Here is a 23,407-nt window from a genome sequence, read left to right as displayed (position 1 = left end):
TTAAGAACTAGGACATCAAAAAGTTGGCCACTTTCCTCAAGGCCTTGCAAAGCTTTTTGCCTTCAGCTCCTTTGGGATTTCCATGTATTTTTAGCTTGTTTATGGATAATATAATAGGCATGTTTGAAGAAAAGTTAAGGGAAACCAACCATGAAGCACATACCAGTTCGCAAAGCTGGTTATTCTTATATTCGTGAGAAATGGCCAGTTGTTTGGGAGAAATAAAAACACATCTGATGCGGGGTGAGGGGGGTGGGCAGCCTCAAGAGTTCCACAGAGCACCCACCATCTCAGAAGTCCTAGGCACTGACCCTGGCAGATGGAGCCGGGGTCCTCTATTTACAGAGGAAGGTTCTTTATCACACTCTACTTTGACTTTCCTTCTCCCGATTTCTTGTTTCTCCCACCCTTTTTCTTCTCTATCCACATTTTCCTCTATTCCTTTTCCCTTTCTCCCTTCCTTTCTTTCTTGCTTTCCTGCCCATCATCAGTCTACCAGTGGCACTGCTATAGACAGTGTCTCTTTGGAGGGCCTGAATTTGGCCTCTGGTGTCTAGCAATGTCAATTTTATCCATTTGCGTAAATTTCCCTAGGAATCAAAACTAGACAAACCAATCTTCTCTGAGCTAATATTATACCACTGCACTATCATTTCCTTGATAATAGGGGCAAATTTCCTATGTTCTTTGTATTCTTGACACATTATCTGCTACCCCAGGGAAGGCTTTTACAACAGCATCATTCGGACTGTGAACAAGATGAACACAGTTTACATGAGATGCATGTATGGAACCTTATCTAGATAGTTCTTCTCTCTGGTAAGCATTTCTATAACTGGTAGATGTGCTGTGGGAAAAAAACAAAAAGAAAAACCTGAGGCATTGGAGGCTGTTTGTGAGGCAATCCACTTTACTATTGTGTTTCTAAAAAGCATGTCATTTACATAGAAATAAATTATGTTAATTCATTTAGTTGCTTACCTGTATTAAAAACAAGTTTCAAAGGTTTTTCTATAATGGGATAGGAAGATATTCAGAGTGCCGAAAAACACATAGTGGAAAATAAAAATGTTATCAACAGAGCTCCATTTTACCCATACACTTGGAAAATAAACATTTTCCAGTTCGGAAGAGTTACAGAACTATCCTCCTTCCCCCTTTGGTGTGTTCCTTGTGATACTGTAGTCCCATCCCTGCCCCCAGAGTGGCTGCCATGTTGGGGGCTCCATGTGTGAGAAAGCAGATGCACAAGGGCCCCCCTGCAGCAAGAGACAAGAGCAGATAAGGAGATACATTTGGAGGAGGTCTCTATGAGAATTTTGCTGCTCATTTTCTGGCCCCTAAAGTAGGGCAAAACAATGTACAGGGTACACGTACTGTACAATTAATTAATTCCAACTTTCCCATGATGGATATCATGGCTGAATCAGGCTCCCTTTTGACCACACAAATGCTACATTTTATTTTATTTTACTGAATATACTCATTTCTTTGTCATAATTCTTCACCCAAAGTAAAATATTTTATAATCATTAAATGATCTATGGAGTTAAGTCTCCCTTCCATCTTAGAAGTAGCTCTCTAGCTTTGTGTTATTTTGGTACGAAATCAAATACATCATGGATTTTAGCCATTAAATGTGGTAATCTGAAATGTGCACGCTAATCATCAAATAAGTCAAATCTGTAGAAAAATTTCAGCCAGTCACACTATTATTTTTTATTTCTCCATTTGATATGTCCCTTTGCCCTTTTCCAATGTAGCTTAATGGGAAATGGTCTGGTGTGGTGGAATAATCAGAACTTTGCAGGGGGATTAATGTGCTATGACCTTGGATAAGTTGTCTTTTTCAGCTTTGGGGAAAATAATGGTTGAGGGTAAAATGAGATAGCGAGTAGAAAGCACCTGGTAGTAAAAAGTACACAGTAAGTAGAAGCTACTGTTACTCCTATCATCCTAGCCCTCGGCTGACATCTACTTTGACAAAGGGTGATTAATATGGTGCCCTATTCACTGTTTGGCATCTGAAGACATGGAGACAGAATGATAGACGGTGTAGATGACCCCAGTTACAGATTCCAGAAGGTGGTTATGTTTATATTCTTCAAACAGCATAAGTTTGTTCTGGTCTTGGATTCCTTTGCATCAGACACCAGTCTTTAGGAGGTTGTTCCCTTCTTGTCATTCAAATCTTGGATTCAATGCTATCTCCTCACAGAGCTTTGACCATCCCTTCTAGGGTGGCCACTCAGTCGCTATCTACTATATGGCCCATTCTATTTTAATTGTGAGATTACTGACATTGCATTTATTAGTATTTGGGATTTTGATAGAACATCTGAATTTTTTCTTTTGTTTCTTTCCTTTTTTTAAAATTTTTTTTTACTATTTCTCTGTACTTCATTATATACTCCACAATAATAACAGGGATCTCTTCAGCCTTGAACATTAGAGTCCCCTAGCACCTAGAGCAGCACCTTAGATACAATAGCTGCTCAATAAATTTTTGTTCAAAGAATGAATGCATGTTTCCCCTCAGAATTTGAATCATCATCTATTTTAAGATTTATTCTGCTTCATTTCTTCTAACCTGCTGTTCTATTTTAGTATCAGCTGCCTCATTACTTTGGAAAATAAAGTCTTTATTTGTGGCTATATTCTATTTCTGTTTTTATGTTGTTTGTTTCTTTTATTGGTGTGGGTCATTTCCTTTACATTTCTTAATAGGATGCTTGAATACTTTGGAGTCTTTACTGCTCAGATTCTATTCTTTGTCTTGAGCGCATCCTGTATTTTGCTGGACAACAGTTCATTAATTTCTCATTATAGCATCTCGAGCTCTCAGCTTCCACTAGATTTTGAATTAAGATTTTTCAACTTTTAACATTTCTCTAATCCCTTCCCTTTGTAATTACATTATACCCTCTGAGGACTTGGGGATGATTTTATTGTAAGCTGGGTCCAAGAGGTGGAGCAGAGTCAGAGAGGGTCACTGACAGAAAGAGGTGAGACAAAAACACAGATGGAAAGCTCAAGTTCACATATGAGGGGGACCTGCCTTGGAATGTTTTAGTGTCTCTGCTCCTTTCAGAATGGCAATGTTAACCAAAACAGGTTGAATGGGAAGAGAATGTGAGAGAGGAAAGCCATGGTCAAAATCGCAGGATCATTCAATTCCCTTAGTAACCTGGCTCCACTTTATCTGCCAACAGAGTGAATGAGACCTGCAATCTCATTTTATTGGGAGGCAGGAAACAGGGACTGATGGTCAATGGTCAATGCAATACATGGGCTCACTTATGGGAAAAGATTTCCTGCCTAACTAAGTGGGAAGAAGAGAGAGCAACTATTCTGTACTATAAACATAGAAATTACACTTTGTCAAGCAGTGGTCCAATCTACAACTTTAAGTGTTAGAATATGAAACTACAAAATGACTAAAATTATTCCCATCTGTCATCTTCTTGAAACAAACAAGTCTTTAGAACCACACGCTACATGGTACAACCCAATGCCTTTATTAAATCTGGATTTTACTTCACATTACTGTAATTGATTTTAATTTTGTTGGCCATGAAAAAAGCAAATCATTTTATTGCTGTTTTTCTTCTTCTCCTCCTCCTTCTCCCCCTTCTCCTCCTCCTCCCTCTCCTTCTTTCTGGCAGTAGCATGATTTGTAAATTATAAAAGATTTCCAAGTAGACTGTACCAATGAGACTTAATGAGACAGCAAAAATGCAGAAGCATGGTGCATGGAAAGGGCATGAAGCTCCACTGGAGATACTGTTGAGGACTAAGGATACTTATAATTTGCTTAATTGGGAGAGGAAAACAATCATCAGGACTAAATTCAAGCTCACTGAAGGAGCTTTAAAATGATTTGAGCCTTATTTTTCCCGGAAAGAAACCATACTCTTAGCTCCTGCAGTGACTGTGTCCTTTTTCTCCAAAGGGTAAGGTCATGCCTACTCAATACAATGGTAAAACTAAATGTGATATATGGTACTTGCTGGACTTTGGTGGTAGCCATGAGGTAATGAGAAATGAAACTCAATTAAAAGTACACATAACTGTGAAACATTTTGGCTTCAGTATCTAATCTCAACAAAAAAATTGGCCGGAGACTCTTCTATAGAGCCAAACTTGATGATTCGGGGACATTTCCTTCCTTTTCTCTGATGGAAAAGCATAGTGAAAGAGAGGGGAATGGCCAGCCTGTCACACTCATACAGAGTGAGAAGAAATGAGCTAACCTAAAAGTTATCCGAGTACCATTTTTTATCATACATTAGAAGAAACATACCAGAAAGCAATTCTAAGCAAAAAGATATTTGGAGCATCACAGACTAGAGGGGGAGTCACTATTCCTGAGACTCTGAGGACTATTGATTTCCTGAATGAAGGGACTCAGTGACATCTTCTAAACAGGCCACTTCCCTTGCTTGAGGCCACGCCAGAGAGATACCACTGGGTTTGGATACAGAATATGTTATCTGGCATCTTGAATCTTGGTGGACAGATTTGTATATGTCTGGTGGAAGGGGGCTGGTTTCTTGATCCATGTAGAGGCTGCTGCCTCTACCACCTTAAAGTCTAGAAACACCTACACTTCAGGTTCCACTCTGTTGCTCATTTAAAGGCTTTACTGGGTGTCTGGGTGGCTCAGTGGGTTAAGTGTCTGCCTTTGGCTCAGGTCATGATCTCAAGGTCCCGGGATGGAGCCTTGCGTCATGTTTCCTGCTCCCTCTCCCTTCGCTCCTCCTCCCCACTTATGCTCAATTTCTCTCAAATGAATAAATAAAATCTTTAAAAATAAATAAAAAAATAAATAAAGGCTTTACATATTTTTCCTTAATCACTCGTCCTGACTCCATTTCTTAGTCACATTGGCAGAGCCTTCTTCCTCACCCCTTCCTCATTTCTTGTTCTCATGCAGTAAGACTGCTTAGGCTTGCTGATTCCCCTATGTCTGCTGTCAGGAGTAGGGACTGTATGTTTCCAGGACAAGGTGCACGCTACATCTCTTAATTTGTCCAATTCTTTTTTTTTTTTTAAGATTTTATTTATTTATTCATGAGAGACACACACAGAGGCAGAGACACAGGCAGAGGGAGAAGCAGGCTCCATGCAGGGAGCCCGATGCGGGACTCAATCCCAGGACTCCAGGATCACGCCCTGGGCAGAAAGCAGGCGCTAAACTGCTGAGCCATCCAGGGATCCCAATTTGTACAATTCTTAAAGTACTCTTGTGCTGTGGTCTGTGGATACATTTCCTCTTTTTTTTTTTTTTAAGATTTTATTTTTAAGTAATCTCTACATCCAAAGTGGGGCTCAGACTTATAACCCTGAGATCTCGACATGCATGCTCTACTGCCTGAGCCAGCCAGGCTCCCCTTGACATGTTTCTTCCAGTCATTTCTGGCAGTCAATGGTCATTGGAGTCAAGTATTTCTATTCTTTTCAGCCAGGGCCTTCCAGATTGTTAGAAGTAGATGTCATATACTTATCGGGTATTACCTGGAGTCTTCTGAGCACAGGTTATTCTACAGTTTCCAATGATACCAAAGAAAGAAAAAACAAAAACTAGTGACATCAGCTGACATTTTCTATGCCAACCAAATGGTGGGACTATAAGCTAGTGAACAGTACAAACAAGCCAAATGTTGAAAACAGTAATTACAGGGTTAATCTCTTTGGTGTAATGAGGAAATTAATGGAGAGAATAAAGAAATGGAGAAGTACAATACAAAACTGAGACCAGGAAAATTTAAAATGATTTCTTTAATGGAAACATCCCTCTCCCAAGAGCTAGTATTTTCTTGGTATCCCAGAAATTTTCAGGGTGTTTGTTAAGTGTGTATTCTTTCTTCCTTTCTTCCTTTCCTTTCCTTTCCTTTCCTTTCCTTTCCTTTCCTTTCCTTTCCTTTCCTTTCCTTTCCTTTCCTTTCCTTTCCTTTCCTTTCCTTTCCTTTCCTTTCTTTTTTCTTTCTTTTTTTAAAGATTTTTCATTTATTTATTCATGAGAGAAACACACAGAGAGAGGCAGAGACACAGGCAGAAGCAGAAGCAGGCTCCCTGCAGGGAGCCTGATACAGGACTGGATCCTGGGTCTCCAGGATCACGCCTTGGGCTGAAGGTGGTGCTAAACCGCTGAGCCACCCGGGCTGCCCAAGTGTGTATTTTCATACATGTTTTCTAGTGCCTTGTTTTCTCTGGTTTAATGACATTTTCCTTGGGGCCTACTTTTAGTGACTTATTTCCATTTTCAATGTCGTTTTTTAACTTTAAGTAAGACTATTTTCTTTACATCTAGTTTGAAGATGTCTCTCTAGGGTAGCCCAGGTGGCTCAGCGGCTGAGCATCTGCCTTCAGCCCAGGGCGTGATCTTGGGGACCCATGATCGAGTCCCATGTCGGGCTCCCTGCATGGGGCCTGCTTCTCCCTCTGCATATGTCTCTGCCTCTCTCTCTCTCTCTCTCTCTGTGTCTCTCATGAATAAATAAATAAAATCTTAAAAAAAAAAAAGCTGTCTCTCTAATAAAAAAAAATGTCCTCATTGCCTTATCTCTATGGGTACTCAGAGGTAACAATTCATAAAACACTCAGCTCTTGGACGGGTTTTCTGGAAACACAGGAGGAGGCTTGTCAGGGTAGATGGTATATACACATTTGAAAAGAGTAGAGTATGGTTTGCTGATGATAAATGGTGATTAGAGAAGGTTACAAATATATTCAGTTGAAGAAATGTCTCCATGAATTGTTCTTTGAATTTTTGTCAAGCAGCAAAAAAGTAAATTGAGAGGAGTTTCTGATTCAGTAGGTCTAGGGGTGGGGCCCAAGAATTTGCATTTCTAACAAGGGGTGCTGGTACTGCCTGTCCAGAGGTTACACTTTGAGAACCACAGCTTGATTTCAACGGTCATATCAAGGGCTGGCGGAGAAAGCGTGAGTGGTCACACACAGCTCTTGGTCCTCAGAAGTACTTACTACTTTTGCATTTGCTTTTCATGAGTGACCTTGGGTGATAAGGAGGAAAGCAGAGAACAAAGTGGAAAACATATACTTAGGTGACTAGAGAGGAGTTGAAAGTTTTAATTTGTATTCCTATGGTGGGGTGATTTCCTTTAGTTTCTAAGGGTAGAGCAACAGCCCTCAATCTTCACTGTGTTTCAGAATCACCCGGATTGCCCCCAGAAATTCTGATTCAGTGGGTCCTGGGCACAGTCCATGAGCCTGCATGTTTATTCAGCATCCTGGATAATCCTGAAGCGGATTTTCTAAGAATTTGCACTTTAAGTAATACTGATTTTAGAAGAATAAAATAGATGTCCAAGGGGAGTCTTAATCCTACATGTGGGAGAAATCAAAGATATTACCAGGCAGATTCTTTCCAGCATTGTACATAGAAGACAAGGTGCTAGGGCAGAGAGCCGAGGGGTATTACTTTTAAAAGAAGAGGTAGGGAAGGAAGCAGATCAGAGACTAACAATGAAGACAGGAGCCAGTGAAGACCAGATGAGCTGATCAGTTAAGAGGTGATGTGGTTTTTACTTGTGTGCTCAAGACCAAATACAATAAGGAAAAAATCTGGATGACAGAATCCTTTTTACTTTTTTTGGGGGGGGGGGGTTGATTTATTTATTTATTTTAGAGAGAGTGCATGAGTCAGGGTGGGGGACAGATGGACGTGGAGGGGGGGCAAGCAGCAGGCTCTGTGCTGAGTGGAGCTCCTTGAGGGGCTTGATCCCACCACCCTGAGCTCATGACCCCGAGGTCACTACCTGAGCTGAAATCAAGAGTGGGAAGCTCAACCGAGTGAGTCTCTACCGTCTCTACTGCTTACTTCTCAACGGCAAGCTAGCAGAGAAGAGTCTTTCTTGCAAAAGCCAATTGTGCAAAGACAGAGTAGGAGTGGATGGCAGGAGACCAGGCAAAACACAGAGGAGTTAGAGCGAGAGTGGAGGTGGAGGACCCTGGGTGTTAAGGACGTGCCATCAACCTGGGAGATTCCAGTGGCAACAGGGCCATGAGATGAAACATTCTAAGAGCAGCCAAGACAGACTGCAGGAAAAAACTATTTTGTTCTGTTCAATCATGATTAAAAAGAGTGAGAATAACTCTGTATGTGAGTTTATGTGAGAATGCACGTGTGTGTGTGTGTGTGTGTAAGAGAGAGAGAGAGAGAGAGACTGAGCAGACAGGATAAGTGAAGACATCGGGCCAGGGACACCTTGCTTGAATGGCATCGGTGTACATTGAGTATTCAATTTTCTGGTCAGGCATCAGGAGTGTCTAGGAGCTAATCTCTCCAAACATGTTCATTTGTATTAATAGCAGAAGTAAAGAAGGAAGCTGTTGAGAGGTCTGCCTTTAGAAGGAGAAGGAAAAAAATACTCAACGTTTCAAGAAAATGTTCTCTCTCTGGAGCAGTGTAGCATAATCCTATTTTTAGTTCTGCCTTGGACATATACCCGTGTGTACACAAGATTCGATTTTTACAAGTGCTTTGTCATGCTGCTTAGATCCCCCGATTCCATGCCCATGTGATTTCAAATCTGTACTTGGACTGCTTCTTCCCTTGCAAGGTCCTGCTGTTTCCTTCCCTGCTTGAACTTTATCTTCACAACCTAGCTCAAGCCCCACCCTTTCTATAAGATTTTCCCTGAATATTCGAGGGGTTACTGTTTCTGGACTTAAAATCACAGGCAAGGATTACTTTTTACACATCATCCTAGTCTTTTGAGCTCACGCATCAAGTGTTTGCATTCAGATTTCCAATAAATTATTGCGCAATGAATGAGTAAAGAAAATATAGCTTGAATCCTCCACTAACAGAAATGTCTGGTTTCCTCCCCAGCATCTGTTCCATGCCATCTGTCCCATCATATAACAGGCACTGGTTGGGTAGAGTGGACTCCTCTTCTAGCTCCAGGAATGGGCCTTGATTAGCTAAATCAATCAATATAATTGATTTGGCTAGAGTGATTGGTTCAAGTATAGACCCATGATCCAACCTGGTCCAATCAGAATGAAGCTCAGGACATTCTCTAGTCTCTAGTGGGGAGAAATTCTCTTTATGGATCTTTTAGTATGTAGATGTGATGACTGGAACTGTTGGGATCAGTTTGCTAACGTGGGGGTAAGCAGTGTGAGGGTAAAGGCAAACACCCAGGAGAAGGTGGGCTAACATTCAGAATGTGATTCAAAAGTCTCATCAAACCACACAACCGTCACCGCCACCTCTGGACATTTCAGCCATTTTAGCCAATGTATTTCTTTATGGTTTAAGTCAAGGAATGAGTTTTTCCTGTTACTCATATGCCTCCCTATTGTTGGTTGAGTTCCCCCTATTTTTAAATCTTTGAGACATAATATGTAATTTGTCTTCTTGCAGCCAAATTCATTTAGGGAAATAGCAGCAGTCTTGGATGGCATTTACCCCTAGTAAGATTGTTGTATATTTTTGCTCTCCCTGCTGATTGTAACCAAAGTCATGTTCACAAGTGGGAAAATAATACATTTGAGAACAGTTTCTACCAGAGTTTCTGTTCAAGATGATCAGTGTTCTTAGGCGCTCGGTACTGGTGTAGACTTCTTTTGTTAATTTGCATCAAATGTTTCCTGAGCATTTACATCCATCCTAATTGTGTGCACATAGGGTGCTTATAGGCCAACGGAAAAGGTAAGCCTTTGTTTAACATCCCTTGGTGTCTACGATGGTACACTAAAGGCAGATACCTTTTCGGTGAAACTGAAGAGACCCCAGCAGACATATGGATTTGAGCATTTCTGTTGTGTACATTTCTAAGCAGCACTGCAGCTGGATATAAAGCCGACAGATTTCTGGATGGATCTCACCATCTTCCGGGCTGTAACAGAATGAAGGAGAAAAGCCGTGAGCATTTCTCAAGATTTCCCTCCTCAGCCATTTATCTCAGCTCCAAGGGGGGAAAATGCTTGATAAAGATTCCTTTAAGCCTTGACTCTAAAATATAGGACTTCCTGCTTTCATAGCAATGACCAATGTCATAGTTCTTACATAAGCGTCTTTCTGACTAACAGCTCTTAATTTTTTTCCCCCTTCAGCGCAGATTTCTGCTGGGAGCTTAAAATCATAAATGTTTTAAGGAACTGAGTGTATCAGACATCTTCCATTTAACCACTGAAACAAATTTTCAAAATATATTTAAATCATAAGACTCTCCTAGTCTGCAAGAAGAGATGAAAAACTCTTATTTTTAGAGAAACTAACGAAGAGCTTTTCAATTACCAATTATGAGAGCTTTTTAATATTAAGGCCTTGGAATAATATGATTAGAGAGCCAAGATCTCAATTATTTTGATCATGGTCTTTTGTCTCAGTCTGAAGGATATTCCTTTATTGTTTGCTATGGTTAATTTATAAAAGGCCAACTGATTTTCATGGAAACATAAAAATTTTATGAAAAAGAAGAGTAAAACAATTCTAATAATTACGCTTAACAATCTAAAGCTAGACAATTACTGAACTTATGCTCTAAAATTTAAAGTCCTTGAGCCTTTCTCTATTGACCATGATAAAATATATAAATGAGGGGTGCCTTGGTGATTCATCTGCCTTCAGCCCAGGTCATGATCTTGGGGTCCCATGTCGGGCTCCTTGCTCAGTGGGGAGTTTGCTTCTCCCTCTCCCCCCTCCCCCCTTGTGCTCTCTCTGTCTCTCTCAAATAAATAAATAAAATCTTTTGAAAAATGTATAAAGAGGAACATGGTAAAACACCGATCACTTTTTTTTTTTAATTAAGGGACTAGTTGTCCTTACAACTCTTTATATGCCATTAAAATAGCACGTGTTGAACAAGGCAAACAAAATAAAAGGGATAAAATTCAGAGATGCATTAGAAATGGAAGTAGCCTATAAGTGAGCCCTGTCACATGTCCTGCTGTGTTATCTTCACTTCTATCCTCGTTCATTTAGAATGCAATGAAATCTGATTAAATAATGCAGCATTTGGATTTGATTCCTGTATAAAGTGGTCGCTGGCAAAATGTTAGGGGCAATTATCAGAGAAGAATGATGACTTGATTTTTATTTAAGTTCTGGACTCACAGTAAAAAGAATTTGTATTTATGCAGCACTTCACAATGATAATCAATTTTCATTTTCCATACTTCTTTAGTAGATGAACCAGAGTTTAACTATCTGGCTTATGTAACATGGGAAAATGCACGATTTTTTTTTTTTTTTTTTTTTGCCTCAGTACTATCGATGCCTGCAAAGTTATTGTCTTTCCTGTCAGAACAAAGTGCCTCAAAAGAGCTTACATGCAAAATTTGGCTTTCTCTGGGAAATAAAAGACAACACCAGTTTCTCACTTTTGTCTCCTGGGTCCAGCCCCAGGCCAACATTGGAAACAAGGGTATCTTTTGCAAAAATCCCAGAGTTTCTCTCAGAGCTTCCTCCCACAGGTGCCTTCACCCTCAAGCTGCCCTCCCCCCTCCTGGGGTTCCTCTCCAACCCCTCCACCACGCAGACTCAGTGTCTCATTACTTCATATCGTCTTCAGCCTTTCAAAATGTCTCTAACTGTGTGCTCCATTCCTGGTTCTGCTAGACTCTGGAGGAATAGTGGACATTAATGGTTCATATAATAAAAGGTGACTCTGGTATATTACCTGCCGATACATTGGTTTTGATAGAAAAATTTGAAGATAGTGTCTTATCCCTAAGGCAGGCTAGAGGAAAAATATCGTAAGGCAGGCAGGTCTCTTCTGCGCTGCTATATTATCCCAAAATAGCTGCCTCTTTTCACCTGTGTATAACATTGGCTCTGGTGGCACATATGCACATTAAAAACAAAAAAAAGGGACCTATGATAAACCTGGGGTACGTATTGCACATTTGATGTGTGGGACAATTAGTCACTGTCATATCATTTCAAGCCATGGAGTTTTATTATTTTCAGAAGCATATGATATGTGCCTAGTAGTTCCAAAAATATGCAAACTCACATATAGGTGACATTTTATGTAATTTAAACAAATTATTACCTTATTAACATAAGAACCAGCATATTTTATTATCTTACAGCTAGACAGTGAGTGATAAAGCAGTGTATTTAGGGCCCCTGAAAAAGGCAAGTCAGGACAGAGATTAAAATGCCTAATTCATAGCATGCCCTCAGGTGCCATCTGCCCAATGCCTCTGTGACCAGGGGCATTCTCAAAACTGTGGGAGCATTTTGCCTTTTCTAGATGTTATGGGAAGGAACAGAATCGGTGCCACCAGAAATATCATCTGCCTAACAAAAATTAATCGATACTAAGTTGCATTATAAAATTTTCCAGCTCAAAAATTCCTACATATACTCACAGAGTGTCCTTTAATATTTTGGAAAATTGAAGTGCGAAGAAAGAAAGGGACTAGTTCAGAGCAATAGAAAAGTTAATATATCATTTATGGTAGTGTTCCATAAGTTGCCTTGACTAAGTTATGTTAGCTTCAGGACTTGTACAATTTGTTTCTCCCACTTCGGAGCTCTAAGCTGCATTACTGCTGCAGATCACTGAAAGTTAATTAAAAGAATATCAGATGAGTTATAATGACATCTAATGTTATAAGCAGTGGACTGACATACATTTTTGACCAGCATTAAGATCACATAGGTTATTTTCATAATGAACAAGCAATAAAGTGAGAGCAAGGAGAATGCGGCAAAAGCCAAGAAACCAGCAATATAAAAACTTGAAATTTTCTAAGGATCATTTAGAAGTCCTGAGGAAGAATTTGCATTAAGAAAGAATTAGGCCCACGACTTCCTCCAACAACTGGAAGCCATTTACCTTGGGTATAACTTTACCATGTATTACTTAAGTTTGCTCTAAATGGATTCAGACTTACTAATACTAAGTTTTGGTCTGAGAGAGTCACCCTTGTGGTGGTGCCCATTTAACTCAAAGATATTTTACAGGTTAGTGAGTAGGTTGTGCTTATGTACTTATTTTTCTATTGAGCAGAAGTCAAGAGCTAACCTGATCATTTTGATGCATTTGAAAGTCTTAGGATTAATGGAAAAACATCCCAAAGATGAATTTCAACGATGCTTGATGACTTGGAGCTTAGGTTGAAGCCAAAATCATTTTTTTTTTGAAGCCAAAATCATTTGAATAACTATCAAATACTGAGTCTTTCAATCAACTCCTGAAGGATGAGAATCAAGATTTAGTGTCTTAATCACAGGGCTTAAGAAGCCTGAATGGAAAAAAAAAAAAAAAAAAAAAGAAGCCTGAATGGGTAGAGTGATAGGAGGATATCAATATAAATATTCATAGACAAAAGGCTGAAATTAATTAATTAATTAATTAATTAAAAATAGCCGAAGATGCCCCTTGATAATGCAAGTGTGGATAGACGCTGTGGATATTCTTGTTTGGTAATTCAAAAAGTATGATGATAAACACCCACTAGAGTGGCTAAAATGAAGAAGACTGAAAATGCCAAATATTGCTGATGATGTGGAGCAACAGAGACTCTCAGACATTGTTGATGGCAAGTAAAACAGTCCAACTGCTTTGAAAAGGGTTTGGGAAGTTTCTTATGAGACTAAACACATACCTACTTAAGGACCTGGCAGTTTCATTTCTAGGTGTTTAACAAGAGCAATGAAAACATATTCACAGGAAGATCTCTGTACGATTGTTCACAGTAGTTTCACGTAGAATACCTGAAAACTGCAAGCAGCCCAGGTGTCTGTCAAAAGGAAAGTGAAGCAAACTAGTATAATCTTACAGTAGAGTAATGCTCAACATTTAAAAGGAGTAAAACCTTGATACACAAAACAGCATGAATGAATCTCCAACACATGATCTTGAGAAACACCCTACACAAAAGAGTAAATATTATATGACCCCCTTTATATGACGTTCTCGAAGAGATAAACCTAATCATCCATGATAAAGATTAACATAATGGTGAGGAGGGATTTTGGGAAGGGGCACGAGGAGAAGGAACTTCCTGGGGTGAGGGTAATATTTCGTACCTAGGTAGAGGTTTGAGTTACATGGGTGTGGGTGTATACATTTGGCAAAACTTCTTGGATGGTACACTTAAGATTTGTATTTTGGATTATATGCAAAGTTTACTTAAAAAAATAAGAACCATTAGCAAATACTGAATTCTAATTAATGATATGCAAGCCAAACTATTTAGGGATAAACTTTACTGATATCTGCAACCTCAGAAAAATAATATGGATTGCTGATTGGATAGACGGATGGACAGTTTGATATATGGCAAAGCAAGTATAGTAGAATGTTAATTGTAGCATCTAGGTGGTGGGTATTTACTTGCTGTCCCAGGATTTATGGTTCTCCAAGTAATTACATGGCGTCAATTGAACACATCAACCAAGAAGATTTATGACTAGTAAGGTCAAGTTCCGGGGTGGACACACTAAGGATTTTAGTTAGGAAATGTTCTGGCCTTGCACCTGTCTGCTCTGTGGTCGAGTTTGCTGGATTTTGGTGTCCAAGCAGCTGCTACCAGTTTTTGACAAACCAGCAAAATGTCTGTGGTCTTGAAAGTCTGTCCCTAATGTCACGGTTTGTAGATTCAGCTGAGGGCAGCGAGACATAAAAAGAGCAGAGTGGGTCTGGAGTCAGAAAACTCAGCTCTAAATATAGACGTTGCTGCTTAGAACTGTGATCCTAGGAAAACCATGTTAACTTGTCTGAGACTCAGTTTCCCCAGCTGTGAAATAGGGGTGACAGCTATTCATTGATTGAGTACCCCAAGGGGCCTGCAAGGAGCAAATGCGACCATGTGTGAGAAAACAAGAAAGAGCTGTGAAGGCTTGTTAGAAGTTGGCTGCAATCCATCCTAACCCATCGGAGTTGTGTTTACTTAGCTTTATGCTTGAATGTAGTCAGTCTTTGGTCTTAAAAATTATCTGTGACTGTAACACACTTGATTTGCTTACAGTTCCCAAATATGGGCTTTGCTTAAACAAATATGCCATTGGGCTGAGGAAGAAAAGGTGACCCCGTTGATAACCCCTCAGCATTTCACACACTGGGGTGATGACAGATGAACACTTGGGGTTCATCAGCTCCGGGAGACGGAAACCAGAGCTTGTGCTTGCAGCAGCGATATCCCAGGTTCTCTCTTCAGACTCAATCTTGGTGCTGGCTACGAGGGGAAATGGCAAGGAAAGACTCAGGAAGCCAAAGGGCCTGGAGGGAAGGGGGATGATCTCCTTTGCTTTAGTTTTCAGAGCAAACAGCTGGGGAGGATGCACATGCACTGGCTTGGGCTCCAGCACGTCTCTGAGTCCCCCCACTCTCCTGCCCCCCAGTGGTTTCCTTTCAGCTGGATTCCACTTACAACCTTGTTCTGGGTCAAACGTGGTGACAGATTCAGAGTCCCGCCTTCCGTGAAGGGGACGTCTCAAGGTGACGAGTGATCAATGGATAGTTAGAGGACAGGGAAGGCACAGATTGCATGTGCGGGAGTGTGCCTTTGTGTGCGTGCATGCATGTGCATGTGGTGCAGTTATTTTAGGTTTCAAATCCTTAAGCATAATTACAGGAGCTAGCCAAGTTCATAAACACAGAATAGGGGCTGGGTACCTACTAAATGGCTATACTCTTTTATACCAAAATAAGCACTGCAGTAAAAAGAGGAACCCAATGAGGGGCACCCGGGTGGCTCCATCTGTTAGGCCTCCGACTTGGGCTCAGGTCGTGACCTCGGGGTCCTGGGATCGAGCCTTGGTGTTGGAGATTCTACTTGCCTCTCTCTCTCTCCTCTGCACCCCTCTCCCCGCTCATGCTCTTTCTCTCTCTCAAATAAATAAATCAAATCTTATTTATTTATTTATTTTTAAAAGATTTGATTTATTTATTCATGAGAGACACAGAGAGAGAGGCAGAGACACAGGAAGAGGGAGAAGCAGGATCCCTGCAGGAGCCCGATGTGGGACTCGATCCAGGGACCCCAGGATCACACCCTGGGCCAAAGGCAGATGGTCAACCACTGAGCCACCCGGGTTTCCCCCCTCTTTTTTTTTTTTTTTTTTTTAAAGGATCCTAGTAAATCAGAAGATCAGAAACAAGGCATTTTTTTCTATATATGCAACAGTTGACCCTCCCTATTGTCTGCATTTTTCTCATAAACTTTCTTCGGTGAGTTCTCATGAAACTTGTATTTTCGGTGGCAGTCTCTTTGGTGATTTTCATAGTCATAGAGCAAGTTTGGTTCCGCCAGGAGTCTTTGAGGAAGTAAGTGCTGGGACTCCCCCCACGAGCCAGTGTGTCACTGCACACACAGGACTCCGGGGCTTCCTCATCACTCAACACGAGTTGGGATCAAACTGTCCCACAGCTGTTCAGGATCAGTCAGAAAGGAAACTTGACTTTCAGCAGCAAAGTGAAGTCATTACCTGTGGGTAGTTTCTTTGGGTACCTTTATGCCAGGCTTTGTGGCCCAGAGGGGCCAGCACCTTCTATGACTTAGGGCCCTGCTCCGGTCTTCATCTCCCCATGGCTTTCGGTTTGCCCTCTGGCGGGACCTTTGACCTTTTCCCAAGAGCCAGAAGGGAGAGTGGATAAGTAGCATTACCGAGCACCTTATTTATATTTATTTATTTTTTCCCATTTAAAGATTAAAACTATATTTAAACACATAAAAAAAAGGTCAATAGCCATCAGTTTCCTGACATTATGATACTTGTAATGAAGACTCAAAATGTTACTATTGAATTATAAATCATCTTTTATTTATTTTAAGTGTTAGCTTTAAGGCATTACTGGGAAGGTTTGGGAAGAGGTGGGGACTTCTGTGGTGATTCTGAAGGGACTTTCTGGGCCTTTAGTGGGGCATTAGAGGTCGAAGGAGTTAAAGGGCTGCCCATTATGACTTCCTTTGCTTGATACTTGAGACTCATGTTTATCCATCAGGGGAAAGCTAACACTTACAAAGCAGTATTTCTTCACTCTCCAAAATGAAATATCTTTCTTATTTCTGTCTTGGCCTGCTTCCCCACCCTTTATCCTTTTTCACTTGAGAATCTCTGGGAATGTCCATTTTTCCTCTCCGATTCTCTCAATGTTTCTCTCTTTCTGGTCCTTGGTTGGGAGTCATCTGGGGTCTACAAACAGCTCTTTAGGTCCTGGTCTCCCAGGTCTTGTGATTCTTACAGGTTAGCAGAGAGAGGCCTGAGGCTGATAGAGTCTGAGGCCTGGATTCTTGAATCTCTCCTGGGATGACGATCAGCAGAGGGTGACATGCTTCCAAAAAGCCCTAACCCCTGACAATAGCCAGGATCAGGTTAATTTTAAATATATATATATATATATATATATACACACACACACACACACATTTAAATTAAATGAGTATATGTACGTTTTCACATTATAATTGGAAAATATGTTTTGCATCGGAAATCAAGATTTTTATCCTCTAATGCTTACTGTTTTCACCTGATAGATGATCACAGAAGGTCAATTATCATTCAATTATCATGTGTTACACTGGAAAGAATTCAGCTCATTACTTTTCATTATATTCAAAGTCAAGGTCATTAGTTGCAGCTTGCAGTTAATTCCTGCTTTTATCCCCTGGAATTTTAGGGCTCGGTATATTGAACTGTTGGTTTATCTAAATGGCAGTTAGCCCTTCATTTTTAATCATGTCATTAGTTCAGGGGATGTCATATTTCCCTGCAGCTAAAAACCTACAGGCTTCATCGATATGGCTGAAACGATAACACGGTTCTAAGACAACCTCAGATAACTGGGCTGAGCAAATTTAACTCATTCACTTTATCCAAAAGAGAGTTTTTAATTACAAAAAAAATAAAATCCTCATCTCATTTAACGGTAACAGCATGAAATGTTGATCAATACTTGAATAACGAATGGTGATGGAGCAGTCGTAGAGTTAGAGAGTAACTGTCACATCCATTGTTGGCAGTGCCAACGGCTTCCTCCTACATGTGAGAAGCTGGTTCGGGTGATGGTCTGAAGGGTGACAGGCGACCACTGAGAGTCCAAAATATGGTTTCTGAAATTATTATTATGTTTTAGCCTCAATAAAGGATTAAACCAGGGAGGCTCTTTGGGGAGGGTTCGGGAATAGGGTAGAGAGATGGCATCTGTGGCATCTGTTTACCACATTCATAACAACAGCAGAGACACAGAGCTTCTGCTAGAACTTTGGTTAGGCCCTCTGGTTCATTCTTTTGTTTACATGGAGGATTTTTAAAAAAGATTTTATTTATTTATTCATGAGAGACACAGAGAGAGGCAGAAGCATAGGCAGAGGGAGAAGCAGGCTTCCCATGGGGAGCCCAGGGTAGGACTCGATTCCCAGACTCAGGAATCACGTCCTGAGCTGAAGGCAGATGCTCAACCACTGAGCCACCCAGGCGCCACTACATGAAGGATTTTGAGAAACATGAGGACTTTTTTCTTTTTCTTTCTTTCTTTCTTTCTTTCTTTCTTTCTTTCTTTCTTTCTTTCTTCTTTCTTTCTTTTTTTCTTTCTTTCTTTCTCTTTCTTTCTTTCTTTCTTTCTTTCTTTCTTTCTTTCTTTTTCTTTCTTTCTTTCTTTCTTTCGTTCTTTCGCATTTTGCAGTTTACTTTTTCAGCTCCAGACTCCTACCCAGCCCTAGAGGTTCTTTAAATATTAGACCTAATAGGATTCTGTGGGGGTTATTCTGTCTTTCTGTTGGCATGCAATGATAATTTGTGCTTTTTTTGCATAGCTCTCAAAAGATGACATTTCATGCCAATATGGCCATGTGCATTTCTAGATTGATGTAATAGCAAGTTTCTGCAAAAAAACAAAAACAAAAAACAAGCAAAATCTTCATGCAGACAGAAGAGACAAGTATCTGTGTATGTGGAAAACAATGTCATATTTCATCATTTTTCCACTAGAAAGTTTGTCTTATTTATCTCTATAACTTCCAACATGTAACAGATTGTCTGATACATAGCAGGGTCTCAATTAAAGATTTCCCCATGGGCAGCCCGGGTGGCTCAGTGGTTTAGCGCCACCTTTAGCCCTGGGCCTGATCCTGGAGACCTGGGATCGAGTCCCACGTCAGGCTCCCTGCATGGAGCCTGCTTCTCCCTCTGCCTCTCTGTCTTTGTGTCTCTCATGAATAAATAAATAAAATCTTAAAAAAATAAAAAGATTTCCCCAAATTGGCTTGAACAAATGGTGCCTCTAGGGTGTAAGGAGTCAGAAGGCTGCGGTTACACTGCTGGTTCTGCCTTTGTCAGCTCCATTTCACTGTTAGAGATTAGTTCCCTAATGGTTTCTTTTCTTGCAGCCCCTGCTTTTCCCCTTCAAGCTATTCTATAAAAGTATTAACATCTGAGTAGACGTTTTTTGCAGGTAAGAAAAAAGAGGAAAAGATGGCTTACACCAATGCCAGAGGTAACCGTTATTACCATTTTGCTCTATATCCTTCCAGCCTGATATCCTCAGGAGCAGGAGGTTTGATCCATTATTCCTGGGTCCCAAAGCCCTAGCATCAAACTGAACATTCAATGCTGACCCTGTATCTGAGTCCCTGGGATGGATCTAGGGTCTCGGAGGGGCAAGGCTGGTAACTCCAGAGTGTTCAGACGAGTGAAGGAAAGCAGTGGGAATGTGAGCACAGGAGCAAGGGGTCCGGTTTACTGCAGAAATTCACATTTTCTCTAAGAAGGAAAAGAGATGAACATAAAGGCCACTTTCCATCCTCCTGAACATGAGGCCATAAGGGATTTGAGGTTTCTATCTCGATTTCATGACTTCTAACTGTGACCCTGGGCACACTTGTCAAGTTCTTGCTGCCTGAGTTACTGAATTAGGATAGAGATACCTACTTCATACAGCACTGAAAATATTCAAGTCAAGTCATATATGGGAATTATGTGATTATTATCAAATATGGGGATTAGGTGATCATAACAAGCACAAACGAACAAGAGAAGTGTCATTCTGCTCTTAATGCCTTGACATCCTTACACCTTTGTTATAGGCCTTCTTCTTATGTAATCATTCAAATAATATCTCTTGATTTCCCATTATTCATGAAGGGCAAATCTGGGGGGAAAAGAGGAAAGTATTAATTTTCCTGGAGTCCTCTTTTTTACTGAGTTCGGGGAAACTTCTGTGATTATCCTCTGGTGTTTTTATTGGATAACAGTGTGCTATAAAGTCTCCTCTGAGACAAATTAATTTTTCTAAACAGTGATAGAAAACTTGCAGTCTTTTATTCCTTCCTTGATGCGGTATCATTTTACTGCCATCAAGTTTTCAACTCAATGGCTCCCGCGTGGAGATCTACATCTAATTTTCCCCTTGTCTCTTAATGATGAAGTATAATGTACCATTAGGTGAAATGGAATGAAAGGACTTGGCACCTCTGCCAGTAGTTACGGCTCCAGAGCAAAAATAGCCCTTCCAGGCAGGCAGACAGACACATGGGCAGGAGGAGATGGTGATTAACGAAGGTTTGGGTCAGTCTCTCCGATAAAGGTATTACTCCTGATTTTCAAAATAGCATAGATTATGTAAGATCATTGGCCTTAACTAGGAAAAAGAAAAAAAAAAAAAGATTTGCGAGCTTCACCAGCCAAGGACCTGGTAGGGATCCGCTTTATTATTTTCTGGCATCTGATTCAGCTTTAGCAACATATGACATGGCTCATCTTAGCTGGGAGTTTACCATGTGCCGGCTATCATGCTTACATCTCATTTAAATCTCACGGTGAGGGGCGCCTGGGTGGCTCAGTGGTTGAGCATCTGCCTTCAGCTCAGGGCGCGATCCCAGGGTCCTGGGATCGAGTCCCGCTTCAGGCTCCCCACAGGGAGCCTGCTTCTCCCTTTGCCTGAGCCTCTGCCTCTCTCTCTGTGTCTCATGAATAAATAAATAAGATCTTAAAAAAAAATAAATCACAGTGAGTCTGTGGAGGACTTAGTATCCTTAGCCTTAATTTACAGAGTGAAGGAAATGAGGCTTAAGAGAGGTTAGGGAACTGCCTCAAGGTCACATGAAGGGTACGTGCAGTGATAAGCCTCAAATCTGGATTTATGCTTTGAGCTGCTATGTAATGTAATAGTACTAGAACTCAGTGCCCCGGAACTCAACTATATTTATACGTTTGTTCATTCGTGCCATGCAGTTTTGGAAAGCATACTTTAGGTGCATATTATGCTGGGAACGAAATAATCTTTTTTTTTTTCCTTTGTCGAGCTCCTAAATTACCATGGCTTAAAAGTCAGCCCTACCCCCGGTTCCTCCATTCTTCCATTTATCCGAAGTGCACAGCAGTGTTTGCTGAGTAGCTGAGGAAGCATAAGACCAAGGGGGCTTAAGTGTGTAACCCAGGAGGCCTGCTGGGCTGGAGGGAGGGAGGAACGAGAACAGGGTACCCACCCCTGCCCCCAGACTCCAAGGGCTCTTCCATCTAAGCAGAGCAATGGGCGTGGGAAGAGGGCATAGCAAGGACTGGACGCAAGGTCCTCTCTCTACCTCTTTGTACCCTTTCCTGCGTGCACATTTGCTGAACACGCTGAGGGGGACATGGGAAGGTGCCACTGATGCTGTTCATGGGCCACCACTGTTCTCTCTTTTGTTCAAGGACAGGCAAAAAGAGTCCAGGATACAACACAGAGGCCTCTTTTTCTCACTTTCCTGGGAATGTGAGGGTTCTTTGCACAAAGGGAGAAATGAGGCCTATAAAGTATGTGCAAGGCATTTCAGAACCGAGGAGAAAAATATATTAACACAAATGTAGGTCATTGTTGGTGGCTAATAGCTCAGTTGGATTTAAAGCAGCAGTGTTTTTAAATGTTCTACAAGTAGTCTGCAAACCTTGTCCATCAGGTGTCCCTATCAACAATGTTCAACACGAACCCCTAATACACAATATGTGTTTGCCAATAAATCACAGATACAATAACACATATCAGGTATACAGCAATGCACAAAAACAGAAATGAGAAACATTTCTGGCTATGAAATTCAAATGAGAAACATTTCTGGCTATGAAATTCAAAGTTGCAATATCTTCCATCAGGTCACTGGGCACAGGTCACCTTGGAGCTCACAGGCTTCTGTAGGGGGCCCCCAAACTTTAATGAGCATCAGAATCACCCGGAAGGCTTGTTAAGCCACAGAACTCGGGGCCCCGTCCCTAGAGTTTCCAGTTCAGCGGGTCTGGTCTGGGGCCTGGTTATTTGATTTTTAATAAGTTCCCAGCTGATTCAGGAGCCAAGCTTTGTGAAGCAATGGGGTAGCTTATTTACAGCCATACCCTTCGGGAAAGGCAGCCAGCCTCTAAAGGAAAGGAGTAATGATGTGAGCGCACCAGTGGGAAGGCTGATACTTAGAGCGGATGGCCCGACTGAGTGCCCCCAAATCATGACACACAACTGCAGATCTAACCCTGTTACACAAAAGAGTAGCTTCAGGAAACATCCCAGTACATTCCAGGGCCATGGAGAGAAAAGCGTCTTTGGATCCCATTCAGGGTATGCAATAGGGGAGATCTTAGGAAGTAGACCCAAACCCACACCTTAGCTCAAACTCAAGCAGATGGAAGACCATGGGAGGTTCTGGGACTGCAGTAATAAGCCCCCCCCCCCCCCCCCCCCCCCCCCCCCCCCCCCCCCCCCGCCCAAGTCTCCACCCTGGGAAGTCAAGCCTTGCTTGGCACATTCTTCTGAGAGGCTTCCTGGAGGGAGTGCACTCAAGTTGCAAATCCTATTTCCTTGGCGCTCCAGGTTCTACTGGGCCGGGTTGTACCCTGATGTTAAAAACATCTTGTTTTATGAATTTCATCGTGGCCTTCCTTCGCTTCCTGTCCTATAGCTCATGTCATAACACCCTGCGAACGAACTGCCGTCTTCCTGCAAATCAAAGGCAAAGGGGCAACCCCCACTTTACAAATTAGAACAAGAGTTCAGGAAGAGCCCCACGTGGTGAGGCCCCCGGAAGGCAAGGCAAGGGCAAGGGCAGGCATGATAAACTCTGAGGCTCTCTCTCTGCCCCCCACTCTGAACAAATCACTTACTGGGGTGCTCACTGGGAAGCAAGTAGGAAAGAGAATGTGCAAAGGCACCTGCCAGCTCATGCTACTAAAATGCCAGGGATCCATCACAGACACCCAGACCAGAATTGCCTGGAGGATGCGAGGCCACAGCACCACCCAGGGCCTGCAGGCTCCCTGAGCAGAATGAAGGACGGCTCCGACCCTCTTTGTTAAGGGCAAAAATCCTCCCTGTTTCTCTCCCCACCTGCTGCAAAGAGCACTCGGACCAGGGGTGGGAAACAGGGTGCAGCAGGCCTGGGCAGGGCAACTGGAAGAGTTGATCTCAGCAGGAAATGAAAGAATAATAGAAAAGGGCCTGGTTGACAATAAGAGAGA

General features: G+C 41.6%; 1 protein-coding gene across 3 annotated transcripts in view; it reads right to left on the bottom strand.

Annotated features, from left to right (window-relative positions):
- LOC112660055 (regulator of G protein signaling 7 binding protein) overlaps window positions 1–23,407 on the bottom strand; it is a 102,791-nt gene that overhangs the window by 32,924 nt on the left and 46,460 nt on the right. For all 3 annotated transcript variants that reach the window (XM_035713479.2, XM_025447380.3, XM_025447381.3), the window contains exon 3: window positions 9,739–9,869. In XM_035713479.2, coding sequence (XP_035569372.1) covers window positions 9,739–9,869 — 131 coding nt within the window. The remainder of the gene's footprint in view (window positions 1–9,738; window positions 9,870–23,407) is intronic.

Source organism: Canis lupus, chromosome 2 (assembly GCF_003254725.2).
Source record: "Canis lupus dingo isolate Sandy chromosome 2, ASM325472v2, whole genome shotgun sequence".
In the NCBI taxonomy this organism is placed as follows: domain Eukaryota; kingdom Metazoa; phylum Chordata; class Mammalia; order Carnivora; family Canidae; genus Canis; species Canis lupus.
The sequence above is the reverse complement of the archived record's forward strand: the minus strand, read 5'-3'. Positions and strand labels throughout refer to the sequence as shown.